We start from the raw sequence: 16,709 nt of genomic DNA on the forward strand, positions 1-16,709 counted from the left end.
TTAGTCTGGGATGGGACGGCTCATCATCTTCATATTGCACAGCATAAGCAGATACAGAAATGTGAGGCAGGACTCAGGGGCTCGGGCTGTACAAGTCACGAGGCACGTGTGTTTTGTTGAAGGTGCCTTTGTTTGTTTTTGCATATAGGTGGATTTTGAAGTTTGTATTTTTCATACTAGCTGTAAGAATCTTAACTCTATATGATTTGTAATAAAGCCAAAATGATTTTTTTTTTTTGGTGACACACTTTTTTTTGTTTGTTTGTTTGTTCAAGTTCTTTGTTTGATTTGATCCATATGGATCAAATCTAATAATGTATCTAAAATGTTGCTTTAGAGTAATGAGTCGAGAGGCAAAGCAAAACCAAACATGCAAAAGTCAAAATATTGCCATTGAACAGTTGTGCTCATTGATTTGGCCAACCATATGGGATATCACTCTGTGCATTATTTCATAGACTATATTGTCATATCCCCTTTGTCTATAGTGATGGGGGGGGGGGGGTAAGATAATTACTGGTACAGGAAAAGGAGAAAAATATGGCGTTTGTACTGTGAGTGGCAACAAAGACGGTATATTTAAGTTTTGGAAATAGACTAAGTGTTCTTTTTCACCCCCCCTCAATTTCTCTCCATGGTTTCCCTTTTTTTTCCCCTGTCCCTCACCTCAACGTCATAGCATAACGTTAGCATTTTGGCGCCGTAGTCCATCCCGAGAGGTGCTAACCGAGTTAGCTGTGTGTCTTTCGGCCCGGTCACGAGCTGGTAATGTAACGTCAGTCGTGGGGGGGGGCGGGGGCTGCAGTCGTCATTTTATTCTCCGAGGGTCGAGACGCAGGCTTCAGCCGTTAAGAGGTAAGAATTCAAGTACGGCAACAACAACAAAAATGGCCATGAGCCAAAGGGTATCTTGGTTATCCAAATTAGCCGATGCAAGACACTTACTGACGCAACATAGGCCTGGAACATCATTGGGGTTTTTTTTTTTTGTCAATTGTTTGGGTACGCTAAGCAAGCGTACATGCTAACGGCAGGCGTGCAGCGTGCTTAGTTAAGGCACCGTAAAATCGTGGAGAAGCATGTTTACTTAACTTTGTTACCCACTGAAAGCCAACACGGCGACGTATACTTGTCAACCGTTGCGCCACAATGTCGATATGTCGGCTAACTTGGCTAGCGTTGCCTTCGTTGGACGTGCAGCTAGCGAAAGTGAGCCGCGGTGTGAGTTCAGAAAATGTCCGGAAAACCCGATGGGTGTGCGACATTTGTGTACCTTTGCAAAGTATTTCACAACAGTTCAGTTGTCGATAACGTAGGCCTATTGATGCCAAGCCAGAGGATAAACAATGCAAACATCCGTCCTCCGTTCTGCAGACGATACACATCAACTATTCATTAGCGGCACTGTGTTCAGCACAAAGATTGCGATTCCTCCTGTATTTACTGCTAAATTACGGCTCCATGAACGTTGCCAACTGCTGGTGAACGCAACAACCTCAGGTCGCAATCATTTGTGAAAACTGTACCTCCAGGTTTTCTGCAAACAATCGGCTCTATTGCTGACATGTAGCCACGTCATTTATTACATTGTAGCATGCACTAATATTCCTCATATATTAGACACTTATAAGGTTTTAATTCAATTTGCACCAAGTTATGCCACTGTGATCTATGGGAAAAAACGATTTATTGATGTGTTCCCCATTTGGACTGGAGAAAGGGGTGTTTTGTCAACAACTTATGCAAGAGGGACACTGTTTATAAATGGCCTCAAATACTGTGTATCTTTGGCATCGTCTTTTTTTGCACTGCAGTTTCAAGCTGTGCAGCAGTCGCTATATGTCTGCTGATAGGACATACCTGTCATAATAGCTAATATCAGCTATGCCAGTGTGTCTGAAGGAGGACGTTTGCGAGCGCTTACCCTAGAACAGAAAACATTGCACATGTCATAAATGTGTGGAAACTCCAGACCCCTGCAGACTATCACATTCTGCCCCTTTGTTGCTATTTATGGATCACCTTCTCCTCATTTTCCCCAAATATTCTCACCCGCATACAGTAGCTATTATATTGGATATTGGCACTGTTTAGTGGTACTTACGAGCAGGGTTATGGTTGTGATTATCGCCATGCAATTTGCAGGAAAGCCTTGCAAATGCATGCAAATGCATGCAAATGGCCCAGGTGTCCACCTGGTCAAGGTTCACATTGAGTCAACAGAATTGTGGCTTGTCTTTTCTTCCCCTTTAGTGACGTGGACACTCCACAATGGTGAAAATATTCATCGGGAACTTGTCACCGGACACCACGTCAGACGAACTCCGCTCCCTCTTCTCCCAGTATGGCAAGATCGCCGAATGCACGATTGTCAAGAACTTTGGCTTTGTGCACATGGACGACAAAGCGGAGGCGGAGGAGGCCATCCGCAACCTCCACCATTATGAGCTAAACGGCCAGCCCATGAACGTGGAACTGAGCCGCGGCAAGTCGCGAGGGTCCACGAAACTGCACGTCGGCAACATTGCCTGCACCAACCAGGAGCTGAGGGCCAGGTTTGAGGAGTTTGGCGCCGTGTTGGAGTGTGACATAGTGAAAAACTATGCTTTTGTGCACATGGAGCGAATGGAGGACGCCATGGAGGCCATTAATCAGTTAGACAACACGGCTTTTAAAGGTGAACTCTCGGGCGGGGCCTTTTAAAAAATATATATATATTAAAGATATAGTATCAAGAATATTTAATGATCTTCTTGTGAATTAATAGGTAAGTTATGGATGCATCGCAGGTGAGTAAAGAGAGAAAGATGAAGGGATAATGGTAAGCTGTAGGAAGGAAGGGAACCCTTGAATGCCTATTATCTTAAAGCTGGTATCCGTAATGTCATTGGTAATATCTATCTGTATGGTGGATTGTTGTAAAACAGACGGGCACCAACTGCAATCGTGTGAGTATTAAGGTACATTTAATACAGGAAGTAATGAATAATAATAATAATTTAAAAAAAGCAAATCAAACCCAACTGCATGGGCCCATTAAGGGCTGGATAAACACCAAAACAGATGTCTATACTCTTCACTTCTACCTCATTTCACTCTGGTCATAATTTTTTTGGGGGGGGGGCTGCACAGGCCGCGCGAAAACCCTCGGCAGCAATGGGTCACACGGACCCTCGTAGCTCCACAGACGGACAGATAGCACCGTTTGAGCTGCCAAACTTCTGCTGACTTGTTTCAAGTTTGAGCACCAGCTGCCGTCCAATAGCAAGCGTGCGTGCAACCTCCCCGGGAACATCATTTGAGTAACCTTTTTGCCCTTGCAGGGGGGGGGGAGATAGTGTGGAAAGTTACGGATTTCAGCTTTAATAACACTTTAATGCTCAAATCATAAGCCATGTCTTATTTCTTTTTTTTTTCTTCTTGGAGAGTATCATGCAGCTTTTTAAGTTAGGAGACTTTTTATATGCCAGGCAGAAAATGTCAAATATATTATCTAGAAGAAATGCAGGCATAAGTCCTTATTGAGTCTTTTCTTTTTAAGGCAAACTGATGAGCGTGAAGCTTTCGACTAGCCGCCTGCGTACTGCGCCGGGAATGGGAGACAGATCGGGTTGTTATCGTTGCGGGCAGGAAGGCCACTGGTCCAAAGAATGCCCTCTAGACCAAAATGGCTACCACAGAAACGGCTCAGAGCCGAAGTCTGATGGATACGATGCCTCGAGATTTGGCGGGCGTGGTCACAACAGGGGTTATCACCCGGACTTCAGTGGCGATCCAGATTACGGTGGCGGCTACGCTCCTGTACATGGTTTTTCCCGGGGTTCTGCTCACAGCGGCAGCATGGCGGGGTACAGAAGGGGTGCAGGCTACGAGAGTGCAATGAGATACGGGCCTCACCCGGGTTACGGCATAAGCGCTGTTGCTGAACATAGCATGGCTCGGATGTACGGCAGCGAGGCGGCATACAGGAGCAACGGCTCACTCTATGGCGCGGTACCAGCCTACCCGATGCGGCGGTCGCCTTACGAGGAAAGGGATCCGTACGGGGTCGTGGACTACTACGAGAAGTACAGGGCCAATTCTTACGGAGGCAGTTATTTCGAGGAACGTCGCGCTGTCCCCTTGCCTGCTCCATCAACATCCTCCTCCACAGCTTTAATGAGGGAGCGTCCGCCCCCCTCTAGCCTCGACGCATACGAGTGCCCTCCCCTTCCTCCTCCTCCAGCCCCGGTCTCCTCATACTACGCACGTGACCGGAGTCCGATTCGGAGACTCCCTGCCGAGGCAGATGGATACGCATATGAGCGTTCGCGCCTTTCCCCGGTGCCCGCCCTCCCAAGGAGCTCTACCTATGACCATCCGCGGGATCCCGGCGCTGAGCGGGCACGATATGCATACTAGTCCACGTCCCATGCAGCCAGGTGCAAGCTGTCTGATAGGCTAGCCTAAGTGCCATTGGAATCACTGAAAATGAAACATTAACCAGTATATCTCATTGGTAATATTAGAGGCAAAAGTCAGCCCCCTGTGTATGTGAGGCGTGTGGGTAGTAAGACTATGGTTACAGTAAAGCTTGGCAATCATAATAGCCAACAAGTAAACTCACATTCATATTATGCTATGATCTCATTCCAGGGTACTCTTCAAAATGCAGTACAATTATCTCTCAGTCGACCGCCTTTCATTGTCCTATTTACGTGTTGTGGTGTTGGTGCAGTTCATGAGCTGGCTTGGCGTCAAGTGTGGAAGTGCAGACACCGGGTTTGCCCCCTCGCGGAGCTGGTCGACATCCATTCATGACGCTGCAAGAACTGAATTTTCGCCCCTCTGAAAGTAGCTACATGTTCATACACTATTTAGACTCAGTTAATAGAAACACATTAAATTAGTGCATGGTGCATGTTTTTTTAAAAGGTGAGTCTTAGGGTTACGTTAATGAAAATTTAATTTTTTTTTTTTTGTTTCCCCCCCCCCCAGCAGCGTTTTAATGTGTTACTCTGTGCATTTTAGTGTATCGGTGTACGTTCACATTGTTACTGCATATGTGAAGCGATGGCAAAACAAATTTGGGCTACTTTCAGCTTCCTCGCCTACGTTGTTTAACCTGTGGACTTTAATGGCACACCTGTCCCAAATACGGATCTGCACACTGTACAAAGTATTTGGGTTATATCAAACCTTTTGTGGAATGAAGTCGAAGGACGTTTTTTCAAAGTGCATTGTGATCATGTTGTTTATCTGTCAGTAGGCACATTACTTTACATTAAATAGATTGTCATCGCTGTGATAAATACGAGGCTTCACATCTTAAACATATGTTGTAGTTTTATAATGAAAATGACCTCAATTGCCTATGCTGTCTGTCTTGATTTCTAACTACTAGGTTCAAATTAAAATCTGTTTGTCTAAAGTCTGAAGATTGTGACGTGTGTGTGTGTGTGTGTGTGTGTGCGCGTGTTTCGCCAAATGGCATTCACATCAAAGTGCAACAGTCAATCAAAGTATACATTTGAGGCTGACCACCTCTGTGAAAATGACTCCACGTGGACGACCGCTTCATTTGCTGGAAATGAAGAAATTCACACATGATCCCACATAAATGCAGCTTGAGTTCCTGGCGTTAGCCCTGGACCATGTCTACTCTGAGGTGTAGGAGGACATAATGACACATGCAGTACAGGATAGTGTACAGCTAAAATGGTTTGTACATGTCCTACTCATTTGGGTAGCACTAGCCAGATTAGACTCAATAGCCATTTCAGCATTCATATTGGCCACAGGACACAAATTCCAATTATTTGATATTAATAAGCCGTATTGAATGCTGAATTGAATTCCCCTCATGTTGAATTTTATTTGCACTGGGGGTATACAAAGTGCATTGAGATTGAATCTGCAAAGGCAGAGATTATATTGAAGAATATTGTCATGGGAATTTATATTTTAAATTCAGTGCCATTAAGATTTCAGTACTGGATGAGCTTATTGGGCTTGTTAAGAGATGGGTAGAAATATAACGGGATTGATAGTCACATGAGCCAATCAGTTTGCAGAAGGAGCATAATAAAACAACTTTGCCCAATAGATTGCGGCCTGTGGGGAGGGGCTTGGTCTGGCCAATAGGAATGCTTCATACTACAGCGGCTCATCCCACGTCCAAGGAATATCCTTTGTGGGTTTGTGCTTGACGCCATTTTGATTAAAGTAATGTGAAGGGGGATTGTGGCCAATACTTTGTAGGATATTTTCTCAATTTAAACAAATTTATACCTTAGCCGACCGACATCTGACGGAAACTAAGCCACGCGAGTGCAGCGAAAATGGCCACGGGAGCAAATGCAACTCCTTTAGGGAAGTTGCACCCCAGTATTGGCGCTAAAAGAGGATTTGACGCAGGGCCTGGTGCTGGGAACGGGTTGATGCCAACACCGGGGCCGCCCGCATCCTTTCCTTCGCTACAAGCTTTCCAGCCCTCGATGCCAAACGCATCTTTTCCACAGTCGCTTCAGTTCAATCCGGGGACGAGCTTTTCGACCCAGGTTCAACAACAACCAACCGGAGTGGGCGGACTAGCCAAACCAGGTATGTATACCGATCGCCCGCTAACGTTGCATGCATTTTATGCGGCATGAGTTAGCTAACGCTAGCCAGCTAACGTGGCTAACTAACATGAGTGAAGGCCCCGCATCCAAGTCCTGGCCTCGCACGAAATGGAGACAGCCCAGCTAACGTTAGTTAGTACACGAATGTTGGGGAGTAGCTAACGTTAGTTACCTCACCCAGTTATGCAATAACCAGTGTTTTGTTAGCTAATAATGAATTTGAACGTTGTAAACGCTAGGCGAATAACGTTAGTGAAATGTATGTGTAACGTTCGAGGCGAATAACGTTAGTGAAACGGTCGCCATCAACCGGTGCAACGTTAACGTTAGCTTGCTGCGCCTTTTTTTATGTTTTGTTGACAGCATGTCGTGCCGACCTCCTTTTACATGTAACGTTAGCGCTAGTTCTGGGAGGCTCCTGTGTGCTGTCCAGCTTCTTGTGGCTACCTGCGGGTCGTTACGTCCTCACGCTTTCCTGTCATTACCTCGACCGATAAGCAAGGTCATGTTGAGTGACGTCCGTCAGTCCAGTAACGTTACGCATCCAAGCCGCCGCCGCCGCCAACAACATGGATAACGTCCCCCGTTTCTCTCGGTAGATTTCGGTCAGAAGAAGTCGAGGAAGAAGAGTCGCTGGAGCAGCGAGACTCCCGATCAGAAGACTGTCATACCGGGCATGCCCACTGTCATTCCCCCTGGACTGACCCGGGATCAAGAGAGAGCCTATATAGGTAAATTTGTAACAGATATCTCTAGCCAATTCAGGTTGCCATGTAAATTATATTATAATGCAGTTCTGTTTTATGATATGTCTCATCAATCACATCTGTTTGAGGTTCTAGTTTCCTTACATGGTGCACACCAGTATTAATGTTAATTTGATGTCCTGTTTGCTGAACTCCCAACAGTTAGAGCTCTCTTAAGGCACCCACAAGATGCGTTACGAAATTGAAAACTCCCAATCACACTTCCAATGTGGTCAACAACAGTAACCTTACTGTGTTACACGAAATGGGGGGGATGTCTCATTTTGCTCCAACTGTTGAGACGAAGCAATAGCTTCCGATGAGCAATGATCATAACTTGATGATGTAAAGTGTTAATTAAGGTTATTTCTCTCTTTAAAAATGGAAGTAAAGTGGGTCTGCTGTGGCAAGTGTTTCTGTGGTCTTTTGGTTTGCATACCATTGGGCAGCCATTAGCAAGAGGAGTTTGAGATGGATGGTTAAACGCCACTGCTTGCTGCCGTCTGTCCCCGAGCGGCGGGTCACTGCTCACCGTCTTGCTTGATTTTTTCCCCCCCTAAACATCATCAGTATTGTTCCTGTGCATGGAGGCGTTCTACTCATAATGTCCTAATATGCCAAAGTGTGCTTCTGTTTTATATTGGTCCAAGTGTGAGCAATGCTGCTTCAATGGCAAATCAATCGGAACGCCCAGCCAGCTGATTCTTAGTGGGCATTGCAAATTGGGGGACACTTGATCGCTGTTGTGTTCTTAGTTTGGCCTGTTTAAAAAAAAATATATATATATCTATATATAAATAAATAGTGATCATATGAAATAAATGCCTTCCAGCAGCAGTGTAGCACCGACATACTGCTTTCACTGGCCCTCAACAGGGGTTCTGAAGCAGATAAGTCCCCCCCCCCTTTTTTTGTCAATAACTGACAGTGTTATTGATGTTGTTCACCCATTGGTAATGGTTGTTGTTCTTTGGTATGTAAACATTCATTTGTGCCCACCTTCAGTTGTCACACCGTTTCCTTTTTTGCTCATTCAGTAGACGACCCCCCCCCTCTAAACAATACAAGGGAAGCGTTTTTTAAGATGATCTTGCTGTGAACCACAATTCACAGGGCCAGTATTCATCTCTATAACCCAGAGTAATCGTTTCAGTGTCCAGTGAATCTGTGTTTGGGGGGGGTTATTTAATTACAACATTCATAATGTGCATGGGATGACTGATTTGATTTGATTTTTATTTTCTTCCATTGCCTCCTAAATGTAAGAATTGTCGCTGTCACTGCAGCCCCTCAGTGGTTAGATCTGTGGAGTGCAAAGAGTGACTGTGATCGCCTCCTTTTTTTCTTTTTCTTTGGTTATTGAAACATGCAAAACAAATAGACCAATCAGTGATTTTTAGACTCAATGTGTCCTTAAAATGCCGACGCCGTTAAACACAACGTGCAGAATTCACGGAGACCACCGCTTAGGTTTTGAAATACGACTGGTTTGGCAGGCATTTTTAGGAATCATTGTCTAGACATCTACTGATACGTTGCCATGTTTAATCATTTTCTGAGAAAAAAAAAAAGCTTAGTCCTGTTTATGTTAATGTAAATTACCTCTAGAGCATATTGGGTCACGTGTTGATGATCTCAGATATGAGTAAGTGGTTTCATGCTTTAGAGTCTTACCAGATGTTAATTTGATCTCCCTTGATTTTTTTTTGTTGTTTTTATTTAACAGACTCACCATTTGTCTTTACCTCAGTAATGTATGAGACAGTGCTCGAATGTGCAGAGCGTTGCCTCTCTGATGTTGTTGTGGTAACCACATTTCTCTCCATCCTTGTTTTTCTTTCCTAACCTGAATTCTTCCAGTCCAACTGCAGATTGAAGACCTGACTCGTAAACTGCGTACAGGAGACCTGGGAATCCCTGTTAACCCTGAGGACAGGTCGGAAAAAGATAAAACCCATGAACAGTAACATTTTCTCTACCTTCTTGACTTTTTTTTGGAAGACAAATGTTGATTTTCAGTATATATGTGGTTGTTAGCCTACATCTCATATTGCATAAGTAGTATTAGCTGGCAGATGTAGCGTTTAGGTAGCTATATACGTAAAGGTTTAGACAGTTTTTCACATTGTTAAAGCCTAGTGGTAGAGTAGAATGAAATCTACATTAATATATTTATAAACCAGTACGTGTACATGGTTGTGCATTTACTGGTAGCTTGATCAGTTTTGAATTGGTAATGGTACATTTTTATATAAGTAGGTCCATTAAAATCAGTTTTGTCAAGTAAAAATAGGTATGATTGTCTACCTGGTTACGACATTAATTATAATCTGTACAGTGGAGTGCAAAAAATTTCCCCCCATCAATTTAAAACAAAAAAAAACATTTTTAGACCTAGTACTACAGCTTGTTTTGAAAATTGGATATATGCATATATTGTTTTTTTTTACCCAAGACAATGAGACTGTTTGCAATTACATTGAGATAAGACACAAATTCTATTACCTTTTTTATTTCTCAATTTATACAATATTCAATTTATTAAATTGACTATATATACTTACTGTATATCTTTTTTTATTTATTTATTTATTTTATTTATTTATTTGAAATATTGCGTGAAAGCGATTTGGCCCAAAGTGCAAACTTGAAATGTGACCACAAATTTTAAACAAATAGTTTATCAGTGAAAACAAATGAAACAGTAGTTTGACTATTAAAAAACAAAAACCCATAACTCAAGGTCCAAGGTCTGGCTTTTTCTGAGCTTTCAATCAAATCTCATGGAGCTGCCTTTTTTTGTATTTATCTGTATGTAAACAGGTTTATAGGATCTCCGTGAAAAACAGTGTTTCAATCTTGGGTAAAACAAAAAAACAACCTAAATGAATAATCTAATTGAAGATGGATGTGTGAGAGATGGTGGAAGGGAGCAGGGGGGTGGGAGGGGAGGGGGCGTATGAATGCTTGGGCAACCCACTGCATATAGGTCAACGTAGGTTGAGTTTTAGATTCAGCAAAGTCACTGCCAGGACAAAGATGACCGTCTCGAGTATTTGCATCTTTTCATTGGCTCATTTCTCATTCTTGACTTGACCGTTAAGCTGCTTCAAGTTTAGCCCGTTAGCGTTTTATGCATCACGGTTTCACCCGCTGCTCGTTTTGTGTGTCTGATGTAGAGTGTTGTGTGAATATATGAATACATATATGATGCATAATGTATGAAGGTTTTCCTCTGAAACAGGTTTGGGTCAATACACCTTACTCTGTGTGTGTTTTGTATTTTAGCCGTGAGTGTTTAACATGTTGTTAGCGTGATGTAGTTCAGATAAATTGGCTCTTTTGGAAAAGTTAGTCGGTGACTAAAGATTCACATACGTCCTATCAATTGACATCGCCTAGCTTAACTTTTTTTTTCAAATTTTTACTTACTTCATACTGTAACTTTTTTTTGCCAGTGATGATTGAGCTCATGGCGTGTAGCTGACGTCATAACATACCAGTGATTTCATAGGTTTTTGCCTTGGACTTAATGAATGACTTGTCGCTGGTCATCTCTGGTAATGTGGCTTTTTAAACATTTCCACCCAGGGGAGGGAGGGAGAGGGGGGGGGTTGTTCCAGTTTTCCCTCTGGACTCTTGAGGTCTGGAAGAAAACGTCCAGCAGTGTATGTGTTCTGGCCGTCTTTTTATAACGTAGTTTCCATAAGGATCTGCTCCCACAGGAGGTGGCTTGCTCTCAAGAGTGTGTGTGTGAAGTTGACCACTGTTAGCTAGAGTCCCTGTCGGCTGTACACTGTGTAGAGTTTCTCTCATAATCGGACATTTCCACAGCAACCCAAAAAAAAAAAAAAAAAAACGTATAAATCCTTCCCCCGATCTAGTGTGACAGAACCAACTGCGGGGGGGTTGTTTCAGGTTGTCACCGTTGGAAGTTTGAAGCATAAAAGGACCACACACACAAAAAAAAAACTATATATTTTTTTTCTCACTCTTCACATCACATGTCGGCTCTCTGATGGGAGAGCATAGGAAAAGGTGGATATCTAATCTTAATTCCTTTTCTCTAACCCAAATTACCCCACATCAACCTAACCCCTTTTTCAAGCACAGAGCCTCCTTTTAACGCAGCAACACAGGTTTTCAGCATCCAAGGGGAGGCACGGACCTCTTCCGCCACGTCAACACCAAGCGACTCTCAAAGCCAGCGTTTTCTGCTTAGGATTACCAATTTTGCTTTGGTTTCTTTTTTTTTTTTTTTCTTACCTCCAACTTTCCTTTCTTGTAGGCCAACAATCCTGTATGCAGGTTTAGTTGTGGCCATGTATTTGGGTTTTTTTTTCCTCTCTCTTTGTGGTTGATGCCCCTCCAGTGTATTGGGTTAATTACCACCATACAGCCTTGGTTGCCCCCCCCCCCCCCCCCCCCCCTTATTTTTTAATACCCTGAATTGTTAAAGAGAATGGACCCTAGCCTTTGAAATGTCAGTGCAGAGTTCCTACATAATTTTCCTTTCCTTTTTTTGTTGAGTTTGCTCTTGCACTGGCCATGAGTCACGTAGTCTTATCTGAGAATTCTCCCAGTCCAAATTTCCAAAACGCATTTCTTTTTTTCTTTTTTCTTTTTTTTTTAAATTTCACATTGTTTCTAAGACATGTCAGTACTACCCATTGATTTCCCCACTGCAGTTTTGAAATTCTTGCGGTCTCAGTTAGCTGTAGGGAGCCTGTGTGTGTTTTGTCAGTGGCAGAGCTCCACTTCTAGAGAGGTATCGATGATGCCTTTCTTGTCTTTTGTTTCTGCCGTTTTCAGGTCCCCCTCTCCGGAGCCCATCTACAACAGTGAGGGCAAGCGGTTGAACACCCGCGAGTATCGCACGCGGAAGAAGATCGAGGAGGAGCGCCACTCCCTCATCACTGAGATGGTTGGACTCAACCCCGACTTCAAGCCTCCTGCAGACTATAAGTATGGTTATATTCATCCACTAACCGCCTGTTTCAGGGGGTGGGGGTGGCTGTAGAAGTGTCACCTGTGGCCAGGGTTAGGGTTAGTCTATTTGTCCATGGAAGTCGTGAAATGACGACGGCAGGAGCCTGAAAGTCCTACATTCTGAGCTCCTGTCGGACAGACACCGATGGTTCCAGGTCCTTGTTAGTGCTCGTGGACAGGCGGCCGTTCGGAGGGAGCTGCAGTCAGCCCTTCAAACCCCGGTGGAGCAGAAGGTTTTCCCACCATCTGGCAGAAAAACCCACACAGCCAAACAATGCTGGGGGGGAAAAAATGAAAGAGGGAAGAGAGTTATGTCCCTACAGTGGGCTAATGGATTTTAAAGCTCTATGTGGTGTAATGATCATAATAATGATATATCCACAGTGGCTCCTAGTAATTGTTTATCTTGTTTTTGTTTCCTGCAGGCCTCCAGCCACCAGAGTCAACGACAAAGTCATGATCCCCCAAGACGAATACCCCGAAATCAACTTTGTTGGGCTGCTGATCGGGCCGCGGTAAATTGGGACTTAATATTACTTCCGTGTTTGATAAGCAGGTTTAACAGCCAGTACAGTTTAAAAGTGAGTTTGGGTTCTTTTTCTTTCACCAGCGGTAATACGCTGAAGAACATTGAGAAGGAGTGCTGCGCCAAGATCATGATCCGGGGCAAAGGTTCGGTGAAGGAGGGCAAGGTGGGCCGGAAGGACGGGCAGATGCTGCCAGGGGAAGACGAGCCCCTGCACGCCCTCGTCACCGCCAACACGATGGAGAACGTCAAAAAGGCCGTGGAGCAGGTCCGGTCGCCTCAACCGTTCTGCTGCACCGTACTCTTTGTCTTTCTGGACTGCGTTATGTTAACGGCGAGGGGATGTGTGTGTCCACAGATTCGCAACATTCTGAAGCAAGGCATTGAGACGCCCGAGGACCAGAACGACCTGCGGAAGATGCAGCTGAGGGAGCTGGCCAGACTCAACGGCACGCTGAGGGAGGACGACAACAGGTAAGTGTCGCGGGTCTCGACAGCGGTGGAAGCTTTTTAATGCCCAGTTCAGTGTCGGGAGATCGTTTGCGGGCACTGGAGAAATTCAGGAGATCGTCCATTATGCACCGCCTAAGACCGAACGTCCTCGTTTGTCTCCGCAGGATCCTGCGTCCTTGGCAGAACTCCGAGCCACGCAGCATCACCAACACCACCCTCTGTACCAAGTGTGGCGGAGCGGGCCACATCTCCTCTGACTGCAAGTACACCAGGTGACGATCAGTTGTTGTTAGTTCACTCATTTAATTGAATTGAATTGGTTTGGCGTCGTTCCTCTTTTTCTAACGCCGTTCCCCCCCCCTGTTGTGGTTTGTGTAGCTCATTCGCTGCCCACAGAGCGACGGGTGGCGAGCCTCCTCAGTCAGCCCAGGACAAGGCCCGCATGGACAAGGAGTATCTGTCCCTCATGGCCGAGTTGGGGGAGGCCCCGGTCCCCACGTCCGGTGGAGGACACTCCGGCAACCAGGGAGGAGCGCCTCGCACCTCAGGACCCAACAATAACCAGCCACCGCCGGTTAGTAGGCGACGCGCATGATTCCACCACCCCCTGCTGGTGTAGAGTATTGTCTGAAATGACTGATGACTCTTTGTGTGCAGCAGAACCGGCCTCCTTGGATGAGCTCTGGTCCGGCCGAGAGCAGGAACTTCCATGGTATGCACGGAGGGCCTGGTGGCCACGGCGGACCCCACAGCTTCCCTCCCCCTATGCCCAACATGGGAGGCCCCCCTATGCCGCCCAACCCCAACGGCCTGCCTCCCCCCTGGATGCAGCCTCCTCCTCCTCCCATGGGCCAGGGTCCAGGACCTCACGGACACCCAATGGGTAAGACTGTGGGGGAACTCTTATTGGTTCCAATAGAGGCCTTTATATCGTTTGCATCAGCGGGTTTTCCTTCTATCAGATTAGTAAAAGTACAGGGCAGGCAGCTCTTCCTGCCTGAAAGAAACCCTCAGAAATCCACTTTAAAATACAAAGACATCACTCCAGGTGGGATTGCAGGAATTTGCTGGAAAACAAGAAGTAGCTTCTGCTGTAATTGTTACCGGGGTGGCGTTGGGGGGGGGGGGGGGTGAAAAATGACCGAGGTATGAGCTGCTCGTAACTTCATGGTACACTTCACTTGACAAGCTTTGTCGGTATGTGAGAATAATAACTTGACTTTTGCTCCCCCCCCCCCCGTAGGTCTGCTGCCCCCGCCGATGGGCATGATGCCGCCTCCCCCTCCTCCCCCCAGCAACCAGCCGCCTCCTCCCCCTTCCGGGCCCCTGCCGCCTTGGCAACAACAGGCTCCACCTCCCCCTCCAACCAGCAGCATGGCAACCAGTACGCCGCTGCCCTGGCAACAGAGTAAGGCCACACAAAACACTGTATCCCGGAGCCATTGTGCCATTCACGATTACTATGCACACAGTTAGTTTTTACGTTGCATTGTGGGATACCAAGTCTGATATGTAGGCTATGACAATGTGAATGTTGTTGATGAGCGTCAGGCGCTAACCTCTGCCCCCCCCCCCCCCCCCCCCCCCCTCCCCCTCCCTCCGCTCTTGCAGATACCACCACCACATCAAGCCCTGGCACCGGCACCCTGCCCCCATGGCAGCAGCCCCAGCAGTCCGCAGCCTCCGGAGCCCAGCCCCCACCACCCATGGGCACCCCATCCATGGTGCCGCCTCCCCCGGGCGTCCAGCCCCCGCTGCCCCCGGGCGCCCCTCCTCCTCCCCCTCCACCCCCTCCGGGCTCCACTGGCATGATGTATGCCCCGCCGCCACCCCCGCCGCCCATGGACCCTTCCAACTTTGTCACCATGATGGGAATGGGGGTACCGGGCATGCCCCCCTTCGGCATGCCCCCTGCTCCCCCGCCGCCTCCACCCCAGAATTAACCCTGCCACAGAAGAATCGTCCTCCCACCAAGAGTTCCCACCCCCGCAGCACATTGTGGATGTGTGCTTCAAAGAAGAAAAATATAACCAGTGCTTTATTTTTTATTGCTCCTTGATATTGTGAAGACATCTCCGAAACAACCAACGGCTGCGTCAGTTCAATTTGTAAAGTAACTTAATCAGTTATTTTTTCCTGTTTTTAAAGTTTGTATCGACACAACGCCCCTTGTGTGCATACAAACACCGTCGCTCTCGGGCACACGTTCCGCATCGCTGCCGTAGTTTTGTCACGTTACTCGCACACCAAATAAAACTACTCAAAATAGCCGGCCAGACATTTAATTCATGCTGCTCCTCCAGTCTCATCACTTCAAGCCTCCAACCGCTTTTACACCATTATTGGATTTCAAATGTTGGAAGTTGCATGTTCAACCACCTCGCACAGCGATTTCTACTCCCGTCATATTCCCCCCGTGTCTCGGCTTAGAATTGAAATAAGATTAATATTTTTGTAACGACGAGATTGTGAAGTGTTTCTTAGTTCTGTCAGAAAACCTTTTTGTAGTAACTGTCTTGATTGTTTTCCAGAAATTCCCAGGGTTTTAATCGTTTTTTTTTTTTGTTTGTTTTTTTTCTCCATTGGTTAGTTGCCTGCGTGTCAATTGTGACCATTGAATTTAAAAAATAAAATTAAAAAAAAAAAAAGAGGGGGGGGGGGGGGTTGATGCTGTGATCTGCTGGCTTCTGACCCCTTGCACTACTTGAATGCTGAGAATCTGATCATATACTTGTTTTTTTTTCTGCATCTCTCTGCTCTGATAAGAAGACGCTGTGTGCAGTGTTTGTGTTTGCTTTTTTGCGAGGACAAAAATATCAGTTTTGTCCTTCGAGTTATTAGAGAAGAGAATTGTTGTTGTTTTTTTTGTTATTGTTTTTTTTTTTTGTTTTACTGTTTCTGGAATCGGTCTGTTGTGTTATGGAGCTAGCCTGAATGAATAGCTGTTGAAATGTTGCTTGGTTTAGCATTAAACTGATCCATTTCACCTTTTTTGTGGCCGAGTACAGACTGGTTTCTCCTTTCATGGATGCGAGACCCTTTGTGTCCGAATGCTTGCCAAGAATCTTTTTTTTTTTTTTTTTTTCCCTCCCCCAGGCCATGGCCCTGTTGGCTGTCTCAAATGTGTTACATAACCTGGTTTTGTCAAGGGTGTCCACTGCCTCACAAACTCCCATGAAGCACACACTTGGACAAACGTGTATGGTTTTAAAGTCCCTGTACAGTTGCATGGGATTGCTGCTCATGTCCCCACGACTCGCATTCACAGCAGCATCACTGCAGGACACAAGCAGCTAACTCCATATTTATCCATATTAAAATGGTTCTTTCATAGTTACTCTTGTTCTGGCAACATAAGCCTATTAATGGTATTGCATTGAAACACTAAACTCA

General features: G+C 45.7%; 2 protein-coding genes across 4 annotated transcripts; both read left to right on the forward strand.

The window, feature by feature from the left end:
- Positions 1–811: 811 nt before the first annotated feature.
- On the forward strand, positions 812–5,417 carry LOC139305666 (RNA-binding protein 4.1-like). The gene is made up of 3 exons (XM_070929588.1): positions 812–855; positions 2,254–2,677; positions 3,542–5,417. The coding sequence occupies exons 2-3, from the start codon at positions 2,272–2,274 to the stop codon at positions 4,399–4,401; spliced, it is 1,266 nt and encodes a 421-aa protein (XP_070785689.1). The 5' UTR covers positions 812–855; positions 2,254–2,271; the 3' UTR covers positions 4,402–5,417.
- An 803-nt stretch (positions 5,418–6,220) lies between these two features.
- sf1 (splicing factor 1) lies at positions 6,221–16,307 on the forward strand. 3 transcript variants are annotated; one of them, XM_070929585.1, is made up of 12 exons: positions 6,221–6,582; positions 7,202–7,333; positions 9,209–9,284; positions 12,161–12,313; positions 12,763–12,852; positions 12,948–13,131; positions 13,222–13,337; positions 13,481–13,588; positions 13,695–13,890; positions 13,974–14,199; positions 14,560–14,724; positions 14,928–16,307. In XM_070929585.1, exons 1-12 carry the CDS (start codon positions 6,321–6,323, stop codon positions 15,257–15,259), a joined length of 2,040 nt encoding a protein of 679 aa, XP_070785686.1. In that variant the 5' UTR covers positions 6,221–6,320; the 3' UTR covers positions 15,260–16,307. The 3 variants fall into 3 exon arrangements, with proteins under 3 accessions (XP_070785686.1, XP_070785687.1, XP_070785688.1); XM_070929586.1 differs by having other exon boundaries at positions 13,977–14,199; XM_070929587.1 differs by lacking the exons at positions 6,221–6,582; positions 9,209–9,284 and having other exon boundaries at positions 7,206–7,333.
- Positions 16,308–16,709: the final 402 nt, after the last annotated feature.

Source organism: Enoplosus armatus, chromosome 23, assembly GCF_043641665.1.
Source record: "Enoplosus armatus isolate fEnoArm2 chromosome 23, fEnoArm2.hap1, whole genome shotgun sequence".
Lineage (NCBI taxonomy): Eukaryota > Metazoa > Chordata > Actinopteri > Centrarchiformes > Enoplosidae > Enoplosus > Enoplosus armatus.